The sequence below is a fragment of the Rhinolophus sinicus genome, chromosome 12 (assembly GCF_057876585.1).
Source record: "Rhinolophus sinicus isolate RSI-liver-muscle chromosome 12, RSI-T2T, whole genome shotgun sequence".
NCBI classification, from domain to species: domain Eukaryota; kingdom Metazoa; phylum Chordata; class Mammalia; order Chiroptera; family Rhinolophidae; genus Rhinolophus; species Rhinolophus sinicus.
In genome coordinates, this window is record NC_142512.1 from 41,885,268 (window position 1) to 41,902,235 (window position 16,968).

At 43.5% G+C, this 16,968-nt stretch overlaps 2 protein-coding genes across 17 annotated transcripts in view; both read right to left on the minus strand.

Annotated features, from left to right (window-relative positions):
* Window positions 1–4,774, minus strand: part of ITGA2B (integrin subunit alpha 2b) — a 16,782-nt gene extending 12,008 nt beyond the window's left edge. For all 7 annotated transcript variants that reach the window (XM_074319701.2, XM_074319698.2, XM_074319697.2 and 4 more), the window contains exon 1: window positions 160–4,774. In XM_074319701.2, the coding sequence (XP_074175802.1) occupies window positions 160–347 (188 nt within the window). In that variant the 5' untranslated portion in view covers window positions 348–4,774. The remainder of the gene's footprint in view (window positions 1–159) is intronic.
* Window positions 4,775–4,864: 90 nt separating this feature from the next.
* The window catches only part of GPATCH8 (G-patch domain containing 8), a 79,455-nt gene continuing 67,351 nt past the window's right edge, over window positions 4,865–16,968 (minus strand). For 8 of the 10 annotated variants that reach the window (XM_088802261.1, XM_088802264.1, XM_088802267.1 and 5 more), the window contains 3 exons: window positions 14,503–14,552; window positions 13,218–13,348; window positions 4,865–10,979 (listed from right to left, as the gene is read on the minus strand). In XM_088802261.1, the coding sequence (XP_088658387.1) occupies window positions 7,109–10,979; window positions 13,218–13,348; window positions 14,503–14,552 (4,052 nt within the window). In that variant the 3' untranslated portion in view covers window positions 4,865–7,108. The remainder of the gene's footprint in view (window positions 10,980–13,217; window positions 13,349–14,502; window positions 14,553–16,968) is intronic. The other 2 variants (XM_019752268.3, XM_074319691.2) reach the window with 1 other exon arrangement.

Genomic DNA, 16,968 nt, shown 5'->3' on the forward strand with positions numbered 1-16,968 from the left:
CCCTTCCCAGTATTCCTAACAAGAATTCAGACAAAATAGACCCTACTAGTCACTTTGTTCAACCTCTATCATAAATGGGGAACTTGAGGCCCACAGATGCCGCGATGCTTGGGGAATCGTGTTTTTTCTCCCGACACCCAGACTTCCCCCAGGGCTCACCTCCTTTGGCTGTCCATGTAGAAGTCCAACGAAAACCCAAAGTGGCTGCCATTGGGGCCTGTGTAGAAGGTGAGCTTCACTGGGTCCAGGTTCAAGGCCCAGGCTGGAGGGGAAGCACCGGGTCCCAAGAGCAGCTGTACCCACTCCAGCAGCCAGAAGGCATGAAGTGGACACAAAGCTCTGGCCATTTTCCTTCTCCCACAACCGCCTAAGCAGGAATGGAATAACACCTTCCTCTTCTTTTCAGTTTCCACCACAGGAAGTCTTTTCTTATCAAATTGGAGCCCACTTGCTGAGCAGTAGGCAGAGCAAAGGGCTATATAGACCCTGGCCCCATATGGTTTCTAGAATTGCCAGGAAGGCTGAAAGTATTGACTCCTCCCTTTTCCTGAGTCGTTTATCACCAAATCCCGTTTGTTCTGCCTCTCAACTTTTGACTCTTCCCTCCATTTCCGCTACCACCATACTCGTTTAAACCACTATTGCTTTCTGCTTGGGATCGTGCAACCTTGAACTGGTCTGTACACCTCCACTCCAGCCCACAGTTCTACAGCTCTCCCCCCCCAACACACACACACACACACACACACACAGCTGTCTGCACTACTGTGGCACATTGTGACTTCATCAGAGTGGGAAGGAGTAAGGAAGCTGCTGCCCCCTGATAAGACCTGGGCTGCTGTATCCTTTTGGATAGGGCACCAGCCCATTTCCTCCTTTTAGGGCCTTGGGCAGCTTCAGTCAGTCATATTGGTGCGGCAGCATCCTCACTCTTCCTCCATCTAGGGCCAAGTCTTAACGTGGTCACAGCAGTGCTGCCAAGGCTGGGGAAGGGATGGTGAGTGGATCTTGTTTGGAGGGGAAAGGAGATGAGGATGAAGTGGAGTCATTCCAGGGTATGCTGGCTCACAGGCTTTGCAATTATGCACCACCACCAGCTATTCAGTTGAAGGCAGGTCCACACTCTTCCTTGGGTGATAAAGCTATTGTCATTAAGACTTGATTCTAGTGCAGTCATTGCCAAGGGGAAGCCTCCCCCTTCAGGCTGGCACCCTGGGGTTTAACACACTGTTTAGTCATGGTCACTGGATTGCGTCCCTGAATCCCTGGAGAGCAAGGTTCCTTTCTACAGCCCCAGGACCTCGCCAAGAGCCCCACGTGTAGAAGGTATTGCTGAAGGACAGACTGAATGGAAGCATGCACTGAGGACGGAAGATGAAAACACAGGATCCCACAGTAAAAAAAGGTAGTTTTGATGAAGGTCATTATCTAGGGACGAGAGGAAGAGAGTTGTACAGTCTTATTGATACTGCATGTCTTTCCCAAAAAGCAGGTTCTCAGGCAGGAATTATAGATCTGCTCAGGGCACAGGCACATAGCCACATCCTTCTTTGCTCTCTATTTTCTGAACAAGCTTAACCACCATCTTATCCTGCCCAAACCCTGTGCCATCCTGGAATCCCTTCAGCTCCTCCTGTCCCCTAATTCATCACTTCAGCACACAGCTCCAAGTCCTACCTCTTACTAGGTTAGAAGCTCCTAGATCTTTAGTCCAGACCTTCTTCACTGCATATTTACCAGTGCCAGGCTAATGGTGGGCATGGAATCCATCTATGAGAATGAATACTTGACTCGGTTTTATACTTACCTCCCACCTTCCCACTGTCCTCAACTGAATGGTATTGTAATTACTGGTGTATACTGTGTAGCCCAGTACAGTGGTACCTCGGTTTTCGAACATCTCCGTTGACGAACGTTTTGGTTTACGATCGCTGTAAATTTTATGGATCTATGGTATCATTAGATAGTAAATTTCATGCTAAATTTGCAGTTTTAGGGGTTGATTTTAAAGGTCTGGAACGGATTAATCCATTTTGCATTACTTTCTATGGGGAAACTGTGCCTCGGTTTTCAAACATTTCAGAACTTGAAGTCTTCTGGAATGGATTATGTTAGAAATCCGAGGTACCACTGTATTAACTCACATTTCACTGAAGTTTTTAATAAGTACTTATTCTGTTCAAGGCACTGAGGGATAAGGGATTCAAAGATCCTTATCAAGGATTCAAGAACTTAGTCTAAAGGGAGTTAAGACATGAACACACATAACTGTAGCAGAGGGATAGAAAAGCATGCCTTGAAAAGGGTAGAGATAATATCCAGCTCAAATTATTTATATCATTTGCTCCTCTTAACCCTATGAAATTATGCTTATTTTATAAATGCCAAAAACTGGCACAGAGAGTTTTAGGCAAAATGCCCAAGTTTACACAGCCAATGGGTGGCAAACTAGGATTCAAATATTTGTGCTTGAATTCATGTTCTTAAGCATTACGCTAAGTTACCTTTTGTCAGAGAATGAAGGGGCTTTTAGGCACAGGAAATAACATTAGCAAAGAGAGCACGGAACACAGAAGTCAATTACAGGGAAGGACAAGTAGTCCACTCAGCAGATGGTGTTTAAAGGGGAAGATTGGGACATGAGGGTGGAATGGAAGGCTGTGGCCAGATAATTAGAGGTCCCTGAATGCCTTGTAAAAGAAGCTGAACTTTCATCTGTAGGAGATGGAGAATTGAAGATTTTTTAAAGTCAGAGAATAAGAGATTAATTGTGCTCCAATTTGGACAATTACACTGGCTGCCTGTGGGTAGAAGGAACCGGAAAACCTAGGACTTAGATCAGATGGATTGCAACTGCAATCCTCTTGGTTAAAGGTGATGAGGCCTGAACCAGGGTACTGATGGCAGGAACAGGAGACAGCAGATTTCACAATCAGTAACTGGATGAGGTGGGGAGGTGCCACAAGTAATTCAAAGCTTTGGTGCCTGATTGGCTGATAGGACAGTGGCACCAGGAACTAAAATTGGAAACAGGTGGAGGGTCAGATTTGGGAAGAGTCTGGTATTCAGTTAAGGATTGTTTTGCTCTTCTGGGGTCAGAACTGGGTTGGTCTCCCTTCTGAGAAAGCAGGCAGAGTGCTGACACATTGCTCCCATTTCCTATCCCATCAGCCGCCTGAGTGCTTGAATCCCTCAATGAATTTGAAATTCTGCTAAGGCTTCATTAAGTCAACAACTATTGAACTTCTGCTATGTGCCTGGCACCGACCTAGGTGATGTGGCTATAGAGAAAAAAAATCTTTATTTTTTTTTCACTTAGACGTTTATCATTTATATCCCTCACACAGTGTGAATCCCTCTCCCCCCATCCACTATCCCTCTGACATCGCACAGAGCCATTCATTACATTTCCACTGTCTCTATTCCTAATGCTGTACTCCGCTTCTTGTAACTATATACATATACACATATACACATATAATCATTTTTGATGTTTCCTTTCTAAATCCTGATGCATAATCCTTAGTCAATGGTACTTTACTTCACTCATCTTTCTTGAACACAGAATCAAACTGTTTACTATGTATTCAACTCTATGAAAAAAACACTTGAGGGGTTAAGAAAAAAGGAAGTATAACAATCAGTCCCTGTCCTGTCAGAACTTAGTATTATACTGAGAAGCAGTGAATATAATATGAACTGCAATCAGATTCTGAAAAGCCAGTAAGTTTACATCGGATAAGGAATTAGATCCGAGTCAAAGAGGTCAGCCAGGAAATGCTGCAAAAATTCAGATAGGGGTTGGTAAGGGGGAGGTGAAGATGTCACTGGCAAATAGAATGGAAATGGTTGACAAGGCCTGGATTAGTCATCATGGGTGTAGAAGAGGGAGTATGTCCATGTTGCAAGCCCTGGTGGCTGAGGCAGGAAGAACCCTTATTGGAGTCAGGCAGGCACATACACGTATTTTCACATAAGCATGCTCTGTACAGGTTGGTCTGCTCCTTTCATCGACAACTTGCCTGCACAGAAAATTACTTTTTGTTTTTTAACATCCTTTCTTTTCTGGGAAGGGATTTTGCTAATTTATGAAAACTGGCAAATTGAGCATCCAACCCAAAGTTCAAGTTGAATAGCTTCTCTTCAGTCAAGGGGAGAACACAGTTGTATGAGAGAGTAGGAAAGAAATAGGCATTGTACTACTCCTTCCTGAAAGGCTAAGAGAGAGGAAACTAATTTATCACTACAAATTTATGGTTAGCTTTTGATGCTAAACTTTCCCTTTCGTGATTTTTTTGGATACAGCAGATAGAGGCTTTTATCAGTTCAGTAACAATTAGCTTATATTTCCTTTTACAGGTAGCTCTTAAGCATTGGTATTAAAGGGCTGAGGAGACTAATTCAAGAATGGTTCTGGTATACAGAACTCCATCTGGAAGGCAAAGGGAAAGCAGATGACTTGTGTAATCCCATTACCCTGAAGTTCATCCAAAATCCTAAAAATCAAAGCCAGAAATCCCAAACCTATTTCATGAGCACCTACATTCCATACATTCTACCACACACAGATCACACATCTAAAATGAGGTAAAGGATAGAAATAGAAGCAAACTCTTGTGGGACAGTGGAAAGGAGGTGCACATTCCAAGACAGCTCCCTGAGAGAAACTATTTCTTCCTCTCTCAGCAGTCCTTCCCCTCTACTTGGGCAGTCTAAGCTTTGAGAAGCACAATTCCAAGCATCATAAATAATTGGTTCACAAGAGTCTATTCCTTGATTACCTCAAGCAAGACGTTATTTGTAACCCATAACACCATCCCTTCCCAACTTGAGTGGATGGGGCAACAATCACAACAGACTCTGCTAAGTTTCCACAAATCATTGGTTTATTAGAAAGTTCCTTTCCCTAATTTTACAGCATATATATCTCTATCATATATGATAAAGTTAAATACAATCTGTTATGCTTGTAAGGGAGGATAGGTTATTTCGTTTTTCCTTTTTTAACCTTTAAAATCACTATTCTGGAAGTTAAAGAAAACTGCCCCCAGGAAGGTAGAGGCAGCCAGAGTATGGCTCAATCTACAAGCTAATGGGAAGCAGCACAAAAATGTTAATACTGTATTATTTAAATATTTACATGGGCTTAAAGCAAAGAAAAATGAGTCCCTTCACTTCAAACAGATCATATCATTTTTCCAGTGCTAGTTATCAAGAGTGATGCTTCTGAATCAGATGAGGGGCACTGAACAGGTAGGAGGCTCAGTCAAGAGCCTTGTTTGCCCAGCACTTGCTTCTCATAAACTCTTTGGGGAATTCGAGAAGAAAGGTAGAACAGAGCCTTGGCCCAGGTAAACAGGGTTTGTTTCTCCTGTCAGGTGACTACCCAACTAATTCTAGCCACAAGAATAGGTAGGAAAATGCCAAATAGGGAACTAACAACAGCAAAGATGAAATCCGCCATATAAACAACCTTGGGTCAGTGTGTTAACTAGGTGTGAGAGCCTGGGTGAAAGGCAAGAGGAGGAAGAGGAACTGAGGTGGTACTTCCGCTGGTAGGTGTCGTGATGTCACAGAAGAGAAAAAAGGAATCTTTACTGCTTAAACTAAGCTGTGCAGAAGGCATGGAAACTATGAAGCAAAAGAATTCGCAGTATCCATAAATGTGCTCACCTCCCAACAAAAAGAGGAAGAAAACTGTCCCAACTCTATCATCCTCCAGCCTACTTCTATTTTAGTTTCTAGCCAACCCAAAAGGCACATTTAAAAAAAAAAAAAAATTGTCAGAGGGGGCTAAGTACTAGGAAGGCAAATGGAATGCCTGGAACAAGGCACCCAGGAAACCCCCAGACAACCACTCTGAATCTTTCAGAGAATAAAGCTCTCGAACCTCTCTGTCCTCCTCTGTGGGGTCCACCTGTTTCTCTGTATAAAACAACAAAGCACATGAGGGAGTCTCATAACAGTATCCCTCTGACACTCCCAGCTGACTGCTGCCCATTAGTTCAAAAATCCCAGTGCGGGGCACCACTTACTGCAAATTGCTGAACATTTTGTCCCAGCAAAAATGTTAAACAATGTTCTTTTTTTGTTTTAACATTTTTACAGTTCATAACTTCAAAAAATACATGAGCTCGGTAAAATATACATGCTTAGTCATTTTTGCATCTAGCAGAAAACAAATACTTTATTTTTTGTTTTCATTTTATAACCTTTAGTTTCTTAATTCAACTAGGGCAAACATATTTACACAAAGCCACCAGAACAAGGATCACTTAAAGAGCTGGATGTAAAAAATATTATTGCAGTATACTACAAATATGGAACCTTTTTTATATGAGCTACAAAAAGCAGCATTTACTTTTAGAGTTCAGTGCAATTTTTTACATTAAAAAAAAATCCTATAAATTAAGAAGGAAACATCAACATGACAGAAGAAAATAGACCCTTCGGACATACGAGCTCCTCTCCGGGGAAGCACATGGGCGACTATGCTCCTCGCAGCTTCTCATCATGATAAGATCTTCTCTGGGGGATGCAGATAGCTCTTCTGGGATGAGGGACATGAGGACACAGTGCCAAATGTGTGGCTCTGTGTGGGAAGTGAATTGAATAATGAATAGTCAGTCTGAGTAGCATCTGATTCCAGGTCAGACTCCCTTTCCACCTTACCCAGGAAAATGTAAGGTCACCAAGGGATGGTCAAAGACCCTGGGAAGGCAGAACCAGATGGACGACCCGCTGGCCAGAGAGACGAAAATGTTTCAAAATGTATAGAAGGGAAGAGCAGAGGTCAAAAAGTAGAGGGAGGGGAGTATCTAAACTTGACAGTTTGGAGATGTTGCAGCAGAGGGGTGGGTAGCACTTATTGGTGTTCCCTAGCTTAGAAACACAGGAGAGGAACAAAAAGGGAGGGAAAAAAATCCCTGATAGTGAACCCAAAGCAAATCTCAAATCTAAAACCACCCCTGCAAGCCAAAACCCGATTCTTTGGCTGTCAGACACTGCCCATCCCAGCTTCTACTTGCTGGTATTAATGGCTCAACACCCCCAAGGGAAGACTTATGGGTCACCTTCCCTGGCCCTACAGGGGCTCCCATCCCCCAACTCATGTGCCATGGCTGGGGGGATGCTGCAGGTCCTGACCTGAGAAGATGGGGTGAAGCAGTGGGTGAAGGTGGAGGGCAGTGGCAGCTGCTGCAGCAGGTCGTGGGGCAAGGAGGGTAGGGTAGAGGGCAGCATGTGGGACAGGGTGGAAGGTGAAGGGCCCAGGATGGATGGCTGAGGCAGGAATGATGTGGATGGGATGGCTAGCGAGAAAGGTGGCAGGGTGGCCAGGGATGATTGAGTGAGTGAGGTGGGACAAGGAAATGGGGGTCAGGTGGGGCTGGGGAATATGATGTACTTGGGCGAGTGGCTGGGCGTGAGGGTGGGGGTGAATGCCAATGGCGGCAGCAGCTGCGGCGGCATGGTGCTGCAGGATGGCATGCTGAACGGTTGTGATAGAGGTGGCAGAGGCTGTGGCCGGCTGCTGAATGTGGATGGGCTGCAGGGCTGGAGTGGCTGGGGCCAGGGCAGCTGAGGCCGGAAAGGCCTTTACTTGCTTAGCCAGAAGCTGCTGCTGGATGTGCTGCTGTGCGGCCTGCTGGAGCTTGCTGTACTTCTCCATCTCCTCGGGGGTGAAGGTGATGGGCTGGCTCTCCAGGGGGGCCAGGGACGCATCCTCGGCTCCATCAGCTGACTCAATACTAGGCTCCCCACTGGGAGGTGCATAATTGGGGAAGTGCTCAATGTCTGGCACTACTGGCAGCAAGCTGGACTCCACAGGGCCTGGTTGACTGCCACTACCCAAGGACTCTAGGGTGTCCCCATCACTGGGGTCAGGGAGGTAGTTATGGGAGATGGCTGGGTCCCCAGGATAGCAATCAGAGTGCACTGGGGTGCCCAGCGGGGCCACAGGATGATCAGCAGGAGCTTCTTCAGACTTTGGCTCTTCTGGGGGTGGGTCTGATAAGGGGCCAGCTGTTTCCTCTGAGGGGTACTGATGTCCAAATGAGGCATCACCACTTGCTGGAGGCCCTTCTTCTGTCTCTGACTGTTCTTGCTCTTCTCCCCTTTCTAAGCCAGACTCTTCACATTTCTTGGTGTTGGGCTTTCGGGTGGCTGGTAGCTTCCCTATCAGTGGAAGGACAGGCTTATTGCCAAGAGAGGGGGGGAGCTTGGGCCCAAAGTAACCTTGTGGGGGGTCCTTGAGCTTGAGCCCGGCTTTATTAGGGGTGGCCAGCACCTCCTCACTCACACTGGGTTTCCTCTCCACTTTCCTTGACTGGATCTTCTCCAGGAGCAGTTTGGCAGTGAGGGAGTTCTTGTCTTCAGGGCTGCAGTCACCTTCTGACCCCCTTCCTGTGCCAACGTTACTGTTCTGGGAGGATGGGCCTGTCCCTTTACCATCATCTCCTCTGCCATCTTCTTTCTTCCCAGGACCTTCTCCCCGCCCTGATCGGAAATAGTGGGGAGACTGAGAGCGGTAGATCTTAGAGCGAACGAAGTCTCGACGACCAGAACGCCTCTCCTCAGGGCTCTCGTGACCCCACGACCCCTTCCTGGAGCCTGATCTCTGGGAAGGGCTTCTGGTGCTGCGGCTGCGGTCGCGGCTATAGCTCCGGCTCCGCTGCCAGCTGTGGGCTGTGGTGCTGCGGCTTCTCCGTTTGCTCCGGCTGCGACTACAACTACTGCTGCGGCTGCGGCCCCGGGATCTTGAGCGCTGTCTGGAATGACTCCGAGACCGGCTCCGGGACTGGCTGCAACTGAGGCTGTAGTCATCATCAGAAGATGAGTATTTGTGCCGTTTGGACCGGTGCTTGGAACTGGCATAGTCGGAGTCGTCAGAGTCATGGGAGCGCTTGTGCCTCCGTGATCGGTCACTATAGTCACTATAGCTGTCATCAGAGTAACTGCGCTGTCTACTGTAGCAGCTCTGGTCTGAAGAAGCATCTGAGCTGCTTGAGTAAGAGCGGCGGGAGGAACGGTGCGAGGAATGGCGCCGGCTGGACCGGGAGCGGCTGTGGGAATGCTCACTGGCGGAGTCGTCGTCCTCCTCGTCCTCACTGTACTGGGATGGAGACTGCGGGTGGAGCCGGCGTGAAGAAGCATCATCACTATCCTCATCTCCACTACTAGGTCGGCTCCGATGGCTGGACCGGCTGCTCCGTTTGGTGCTAGCTCTTCGCTGGCAGGATGAAGCTGGAGGTTCACCTTTGTGTTTCCTCCCACCATGATCTTGGGAGCTGCCACCGCCTCCACCTTCATCCTTCTTGGCACCGCTCCCTTCTTCAGCTGGGAGGGATCTCCGCTGGGAATCATCTTGAGCTCGCCGTCGTCTTCTTGGTGGTGCAGGGCTACCACTCCCTGGGGGTTCTGGTTTGGGGCCCCGTTCAGAATCTGCCGGGGCTGATGACTTATTCTTCTTTCGTTTTCGTTTCTTGCGCTTCTTAGACTTTTCCCCAGATTCTACCTTAGAACTTTTCTCTTCTAGGCCAGCCTTGTGTTTCCGTTTGTGTTTGCTGGATTTTTTGTGTTTCTTTTTCTTTTTGTGTCGGTGGGACTTCCCAGATCGTTCTTTCTTGCCAGGAAGGCTTCTGCCTGTGTCTTCTGCCTCTGACCCATGGCTGCCCCCGGGCTCCTGCTTACTGAGGCTGCTATAGGCAGACCCTGAAGCAGGTGTATCCATTCTGCCTCCTGAGGAATGTTCTACGTTCTCTCCTTCCTTGCTTTTACTTGGCTCGCCAGGATCAAGGCCTTGGAGATGGTCCTTTGAGGTGCCTCCTACGTCCTTTGGTTTTTCTGTCCCTTTAGCTCTGGCATCTTTGTTCCTTGAAAGTTTAAAGTCGAAGTATAAAGGGTTACAACTGTATGAAATGGAGGGTTCTGCCTTGGTGAAAATTAATAGTTCTGATGGCCACTGGAGGGCAGTGCTTTCATCTTTGCTCAAAACTGGAAAGAAGGGACCAGTAGGATGTTTGGGTCCCTCCTGGCTTTCTTTCCCTGCTGGGGTGGTCTGAGGGGTTTCTTTAGAAGGGTTAGATTCACACATTTGGATCTCTGAAGCCTTCTGACTCTGACTCTCTACGCTCTGCTCCCTTCCTGAGGCCTTCTTTGTTTCAGCTTTGCTTCCAGGCTCTGAGGTCTCAGCTACACCAGTTTCTGTTTGCTGCTCAGAGACTTCACTGACTGTCTTTTCTGCTCCTTGGCTTGCTGCCACCTTGTTGCAGCCTTTAGGCTTGGGAGAACTGCTTTTTTTGCTTTCTAGCACATTCTTTGGATGTGTACTACTATCACCTTCCATTTGTTCACTGGCTCTCATAAAGAGTAGGAAGGGAAAATTAGGTTTTACTTTGCAGTGTGCTGGGGGGATGTAGTGGTAATACTCTGGCTCTGTAGTGCCAGCTCCTTCTTCTCGCTTCATTCTTTTTAACTTAGATAATGTTGAGGCAAGGGACCCTCCATCCTGAAGGTCTTCATCTTCTTTTTTACCATCGAGGTTACTGTTACCGTCAGAGTCTCCCACTTTCTGCAATCCTTGGTCAGCACCCTTCTCATCAGCTTTTGTTCCATCTTCAGAGGTCCCTTCCTCTGCGTGGTCCTTGAAAACGGATGCTATTGATTCGAGTTTGACAGGAGCCTTTTTGGCAAACGAAAACGATACTCCCAATTTTTGCAATGGGGTCCCCAGATTATTCTTAATGCCAAAGCTGATGCCTTGGGAGGATAACCCAGGAGCCTGTGCCTGTCCAGTGGTATTAGTGATTTGTACTGCAGTGAAAGGGCCTCCTTTATCTGTGGAGAATTCAGATCCCTGGCCACAAGTGGCAGGGGCACTGGTGCCACTGTTTGCAGCTGATTCATCTTTATCATCATCTCCACCTTCTTCATCTACAGCCACTGTGGTTGGTCTGAACATAGGACCACTTCCAGGTGCACTACATAATGGTTTAGAAAAATGAAAAAACAAACAAAAAACCAGTTTAGGGGTACACTTCATATTTCTACCATTTTTTCAAAGGTAGGTTTGAAAGACACTGAGTGGTGGTCATTCCCTAGCCTGTGCAAACAAAGAGAACTCCCGCAGTGAGGTCAGGCAGAGTCTCGTACTGTTACCCTATCAAGCTACATTCCCAAAACTAGACAATGACTGTTTCTTCTTAAGTTGTCTAAAATTCAAATACTTTATCATTATCATCTGGCACAGTCTACTCGTCCTGTATCCATTCTCATTTCTTATTGTATCATCCTGCCCATCAGTATTCTATCACATGTGTGGCTGAACATTTCACAAAGGTTGTATTTCATTCAGCTAAAAGAAACAAACAAACCCTAACTTCCTCTACACTTTCAAATTTAATTTTTAAAAATGTGTATGTTCTCTTGAGTTAAATACAGTCAGAGGCCTCCACTATGCTACTCAATGGCAGTCTGTGGTTAGTTAGTATGTCTGCGCCTATCTCCTGGGCAGCACATCTAAGCATTTGTTTTGGTTTTGTGATACTTTCTGGGCATCCCATACAAGGATACTACCTAGGACTTTCTCAGCTTTGAAAACAGGAACACTGAGGAGCTTCAAAGCCAGTGTTTTAAACTCCTGTTATGTCTGAAATTTTTATAGTGTATAGATTATAAAGGTCTCTCTCAAGCCAAACTGAAGAGAATTGGTATGTTTGGATCAAGTCCTCATTATCTGAAACCTAGCTACTAGCTGTCCTTGACTCAGGGACGACGTATATTTGGATAATGTAGTACCCCTTGCTATCTGAACTGCTGCTATTGGAAGATGGGAACCCAACAGATTTGGATAGCAAGAGATAGTTACACTGTTACGAAACCTACTCCACAGCAAAGAAATCCTCAAACTGAATAAAAAGGGGCTCACTTTGATCTTTTGATTAGTCTTCGTCACGTTACTTCAATAATATTTACTATGGGGTCATGCATTATTCTTAGGACAATGAAATACCTGATCATGGATCAAAACCTTCTTTTATTCTCCCAAGATATTACTTGGTCATCTTTTAGATGTTTATTTATAAAACTGAAACTAAAAGTCACCTGTGAAGGAAAACATTATTACAGTATGCCTGTTATACACTTTTTAAGGAGGTACCCTTGCAACAAACCAAAGAGGAATATATTTACTACATAGAGAGCTGCCAAAGAAGGACTCCATAGGCAGTTTAACTTAACATTAGAGCTCACAGGTTAATTCTGTTTCAAAACTTACACTACATGTGTTCCCTCCCTTCCTTCTTCCTCTAAAACACAAGAGAAGTAAATAAGTAAAAAAGGATCCAGAGACTCAAATAAACCTAGTTAAGTCCAGGAACTTGGAAACTCCGGTGCCAACTGAGCTGTAAACTTAAAAGCCACAACAAATTTCTCTTTTAACTGTAACCAGTTCCTTCCTTTGGACCTGGCAAGTCAAACAAACATGGGGACCTAGTCCTTCTGATTGGGGCATACACCTCAGGAATCCTCAGATGCTCTGGGTCCGCAAGAACTATTTGCTTGGAAATTCAGCCATACATAGAATAAATTCCACGTAAGGCAAAATAACAGCCCCAAATGGTTAATCAAGAACCATGAAGGAGCATTAAAAAGAACACTCAAGAAGGCAGGAACCATAGAGAATTCCCTAGGTTTTAGAGTGTTCAGTACTAACTGTATAGTACTTAAAAGTTATACCACTTGAATCTGTGCCCCAGTACTTTTTAATTATAAAATAGAATACTGTTAATATATGTGCTTTTCTACACAAGAATGGAAACAATAATACCTGCATAATTTATTGATTTATCGAACATCTTCTGTGTTAAGGTATTCTTATAAGCATTTTTGATGTAATAACTTAATCACTCCTCATAATAACTCTAAGTAGACTGTTATTATCATCTCAATCTTACAGACAAGGAAACTGAGGCATACAGCTTAGATAATTTAAGGTCATGCAGATTGTTGGATACAACCCCAAAAGAGCATATTCTTAATCAGCATATTATACTCTAAGTATAAATATGCTTTTAGGTTGAAAGAAAAATCTATTAAAAACTTAAGGATTATAATTCTTAAATCTTAATTTAAATCTTAAATTATAATCTTAAATTTATAATCTTGACCCTTAAGGATTATAATTATTTGTAAAACCCTCTTAGAGAAAATAGCCTCACCACTCAGCTTGTTTTCTTTGCTCTGCCAACTCATGGAGCCGCCGAAGGGCTTTTTCCTGTTTCTTCTCATCCTTGCGGGATCTTGAAGAAACATTTCGGGCAAACTCTCTCTGCTTGAGATCTTTCAATCTCTGAGGTAACAAAAGATAGGAACAGAGGGCGGGTGATTTAGAATAACTTGGGGATCCTGAAAGCAAGGCCTTTAAAATTTACTTTCAATCAATGGTTATAGTGCCAGTGTAGAATACATTGTTATACTCGTATGATAACTGAAAACACAATGGCTGATTACTTTGGGTAAAACACTTGGGGTATCTGCATTTCTAATTAGGATGGCGCACCATTTGCTTTATTGGGCAAACTTAAATGATATCAGAAGCAACAAGCAAATTTTAGAACACTAGGAGGAAAGAAAAGGGACCATTCAATCACCTGCTCTTCCAGGGTGCAAACTAGACAAACAGAACATGAGATAAATTGTAATAACGCAAGCCAAAGAGAACAGAACGGGGTTACACTAGTACAGGAAATTACCCAGGTGTAAGATCTTAAAAAGCAATGTACAGCTTACATGGGAGGTGGGGTGGGGGGAGGATTTGAATCAGAACTAACAAACAGAAAGCATACTTTTATTTCACCATAAAAAGGTGCTATCATTTTTTGTCAGCAAGGACAGTTTTCCTGTTAACTATCCAACAAACCATCTTCCAATGCTACCATGTTCAGAGCTCACCAGTCTGACCACTTTTCATCTGGTCAGTCTGCTGAAATCAGAGAGTAATAAATGTAGCTTTTCATTGCTTCATGGTCCTGAGAGGACCCAACATCCAGGGGATGAAGAGGGATAATAGAGATAAGTCAAAGGATTACTTAAAATCCTGATAAAAGAATGGGTCTTTTATTCTCAGAAGCAGCGATATAATTTTCCTTAAAACAAAAGAACAGTAAACCAAAAAAGAACAGTGCCATGACACACTGGTGACAAAGTCCAGCATACCTATCTGCAATGAAGACGGAACTAAAATTACTTTCAACACACTAGGTGACACAGAAAACAAACTAAAAGAAAACACACACATTAGCCTATGCTTTTACAACACCACTGGGAAAAAGAATTTGACCCAATATAAAGTGGACATTGCTTTGTGAAAGGCATGATGGTCAACAGACAGAGGAATTTTCTTATCTATGAAATGTGTTTTGAATATTTTTGAATTGGGAAGGGAAAAGGGTGGACACACACAAAAAAAGATATACAGCTAAAGACACTAGTAGAAAAACTCACTCTTGTGATCTGGGCTCCCAAATTAGAAGGATTTGCTTTCAATACATCAGCTGAAAATGTCACATCACAAAGGAAAAAAAAAAAGCAAAAATAAAACAAGAGTGGAAGAGAAAAAAAAAATAAAGCAAGCATTACTACACGAGCTCTCTTAGTGAATCTGCAAACTATTATACTGAACAATCGGACAAAGCCATCAACTCTAAAAGGATTGGGGAGAAGGGAAGAACCTGTACAACACATATGTATGTACATACACACAGACTGACACAGTAATAAGCCCTCATAGATAAATGGAACTACCACATTTTTTTCAGGAAAAATGGTTACAGAACTTTAGGAAAGACCACTGCTGTCTAAAAGCAGTGTTATTTTCATTTACCTTTACTTTGGGGACGTTCAAGTAACCAGCAGCTGGCAAAATTGTTTCACTGAGGGTGGCTGCCCGAATTATAATTTTTATAAAAACCACTTCAAGATGGAGGATCAACTATGTTAAATAAACATGAATTCTAATTCCCTCCTTCTGAAGAGAATGGGGCAGAAAGAGTCTGTCAGGACTAGTATATGATTATTGTAGGTCACAAACCTACTTTTTTATTTTCCTCTGCCCCCAAACACTTAATAGACCCTCTAGCCAAGATTTATATAGAATGTATGTTTTTTTCCATATCTACTGTCTTCTTTCTAGCCACCTCATAGGCCTGGAAAAAAATCTCTCCATGCCCAGTCATTTCCTTTCCTCTTACAAATATTTCATTGCTTTTAGGAGTTATTTCCCAAACTACTGGACATTGTCTAAAAGAATGAGCATTTCACCCAAGTCTGGAGTCTCCAGGATAAATCAGACAGAGATTAAGCTTTTTAATCTAAGTCAGCAGCCACCTAGTGAGACCCTGAAGTGGAAGGACTAGGATTATGTCCACATCATCTTGAAGACACCCTATGTGACATTCCTACCACAACATAACAGGAGGTAGGGAGGGAAAAAAATGAGACGTCAATAAAACAAATCCAAATTGCAGCTCCTTCTAGGCAAAGCTATCCTAGTCCTATATTAGGTGTAGCAAACACTTCTATCACCTTTACAAACTTCATAGTCACTTTTAGGATCTCAAAAGGAGAATTGGGAGCCCCAAAATTCTAACCCAAACCTTAGAGACAGGACTTGGCAACTGCCTCAAACTCAAAAATGTATATTTAAGGCCTCTTTCAGATAAGGGTATGCTGATGACAGAAATGGATTCCTAACTCCAAGTCTCTCCTTTCTACTCAAGGTCAAAACAAATTCCCCTCAAAAGTCTCTACTGATCTCTTGTAAGAAGATAGAATTTTTCTTCTTTCTGAACTGTATTAGCACTTTGTCAGAGCATTCATCTAGCAACCATCATTTTGCTCTGACTATACTTATTCCTGTCTTTCAGAAAGGCAGTATGTGTACGTGTAAAGCTTCAGTCAGAAAGACCTGGGTTCAAATCCATTAATTACTAGCCAAGTGGTTTCACCTCTCTGAGCTTCAGGTTCCCTCATTAGAAAAACTGGGCAATCTAGCAACAGATTTATGAGATTAAGTGTCAAAATAAATGTAAAGCATGTCAAAACTGTTCAATACTGCCCCTCCCCTATATTTGGGGCAAGGACTAAGCTTATCTTTATAATCAACCCTGCAGTGGATCGAACAATACTAAGTCTACAAAAAGCATAAATGGTTGATGAATAATTTGGCTTAAACATTGGATCCTTGACTTTTCCCCAAATGAATTTTTCACCATTTATAGAAAAGTTTGATTTGAAATATTCTCATTTCTCTACTAGGGACATATTCAGGTTATATAATATGGTTTTCCTAGCTGTTACTCTCACATAGTAAGAAGTCTCATTCTTTAGAGAATCAAAAAGTCTAAAATTCTAAGCTCTTTATTTCTGGACAGAATTGGACCTAACACCCAAAAAGATACTGACCAGAAATTTCTCCATTTCCTATCTGAAAAGTAATTTTCATAAAGGTACAAGGCCCTAATTCAGAGTCAGGTTTTTGAAAGTTGCCAATTTTATTCCAAAAGGCTACCAAGCCTGGTTCATTTGCCACTGAACGCCCATATGAAATTCTGTGTCACTTTCCTCTTAAATTCTAAAGAGAAACACAACTTTAGGTAACTTCTTCAAGATAAGACTAGAGCAGCAACATACTTGTCTATCAGAGAAGAGACAGAGCTCATGTAAGGAGACCAAAATTAGAGATATGCCATCAATCCAAAACTGTTTTCAAAGGCTGAACAAATTCCACACCATACACAAAAATTCAAGTTAGACTTCAAACTGGAACACAGTCTTATCTGAATGGATATAATTAATCATTTACACTGATTCCAAAGCCACTATATGTCCTTATCTTTTAAAATTATAAAGTATGCTTTCTAAAGAGTTGCTAATAAATTTGGCTTATTTATTGAACTACTAATGCTTATC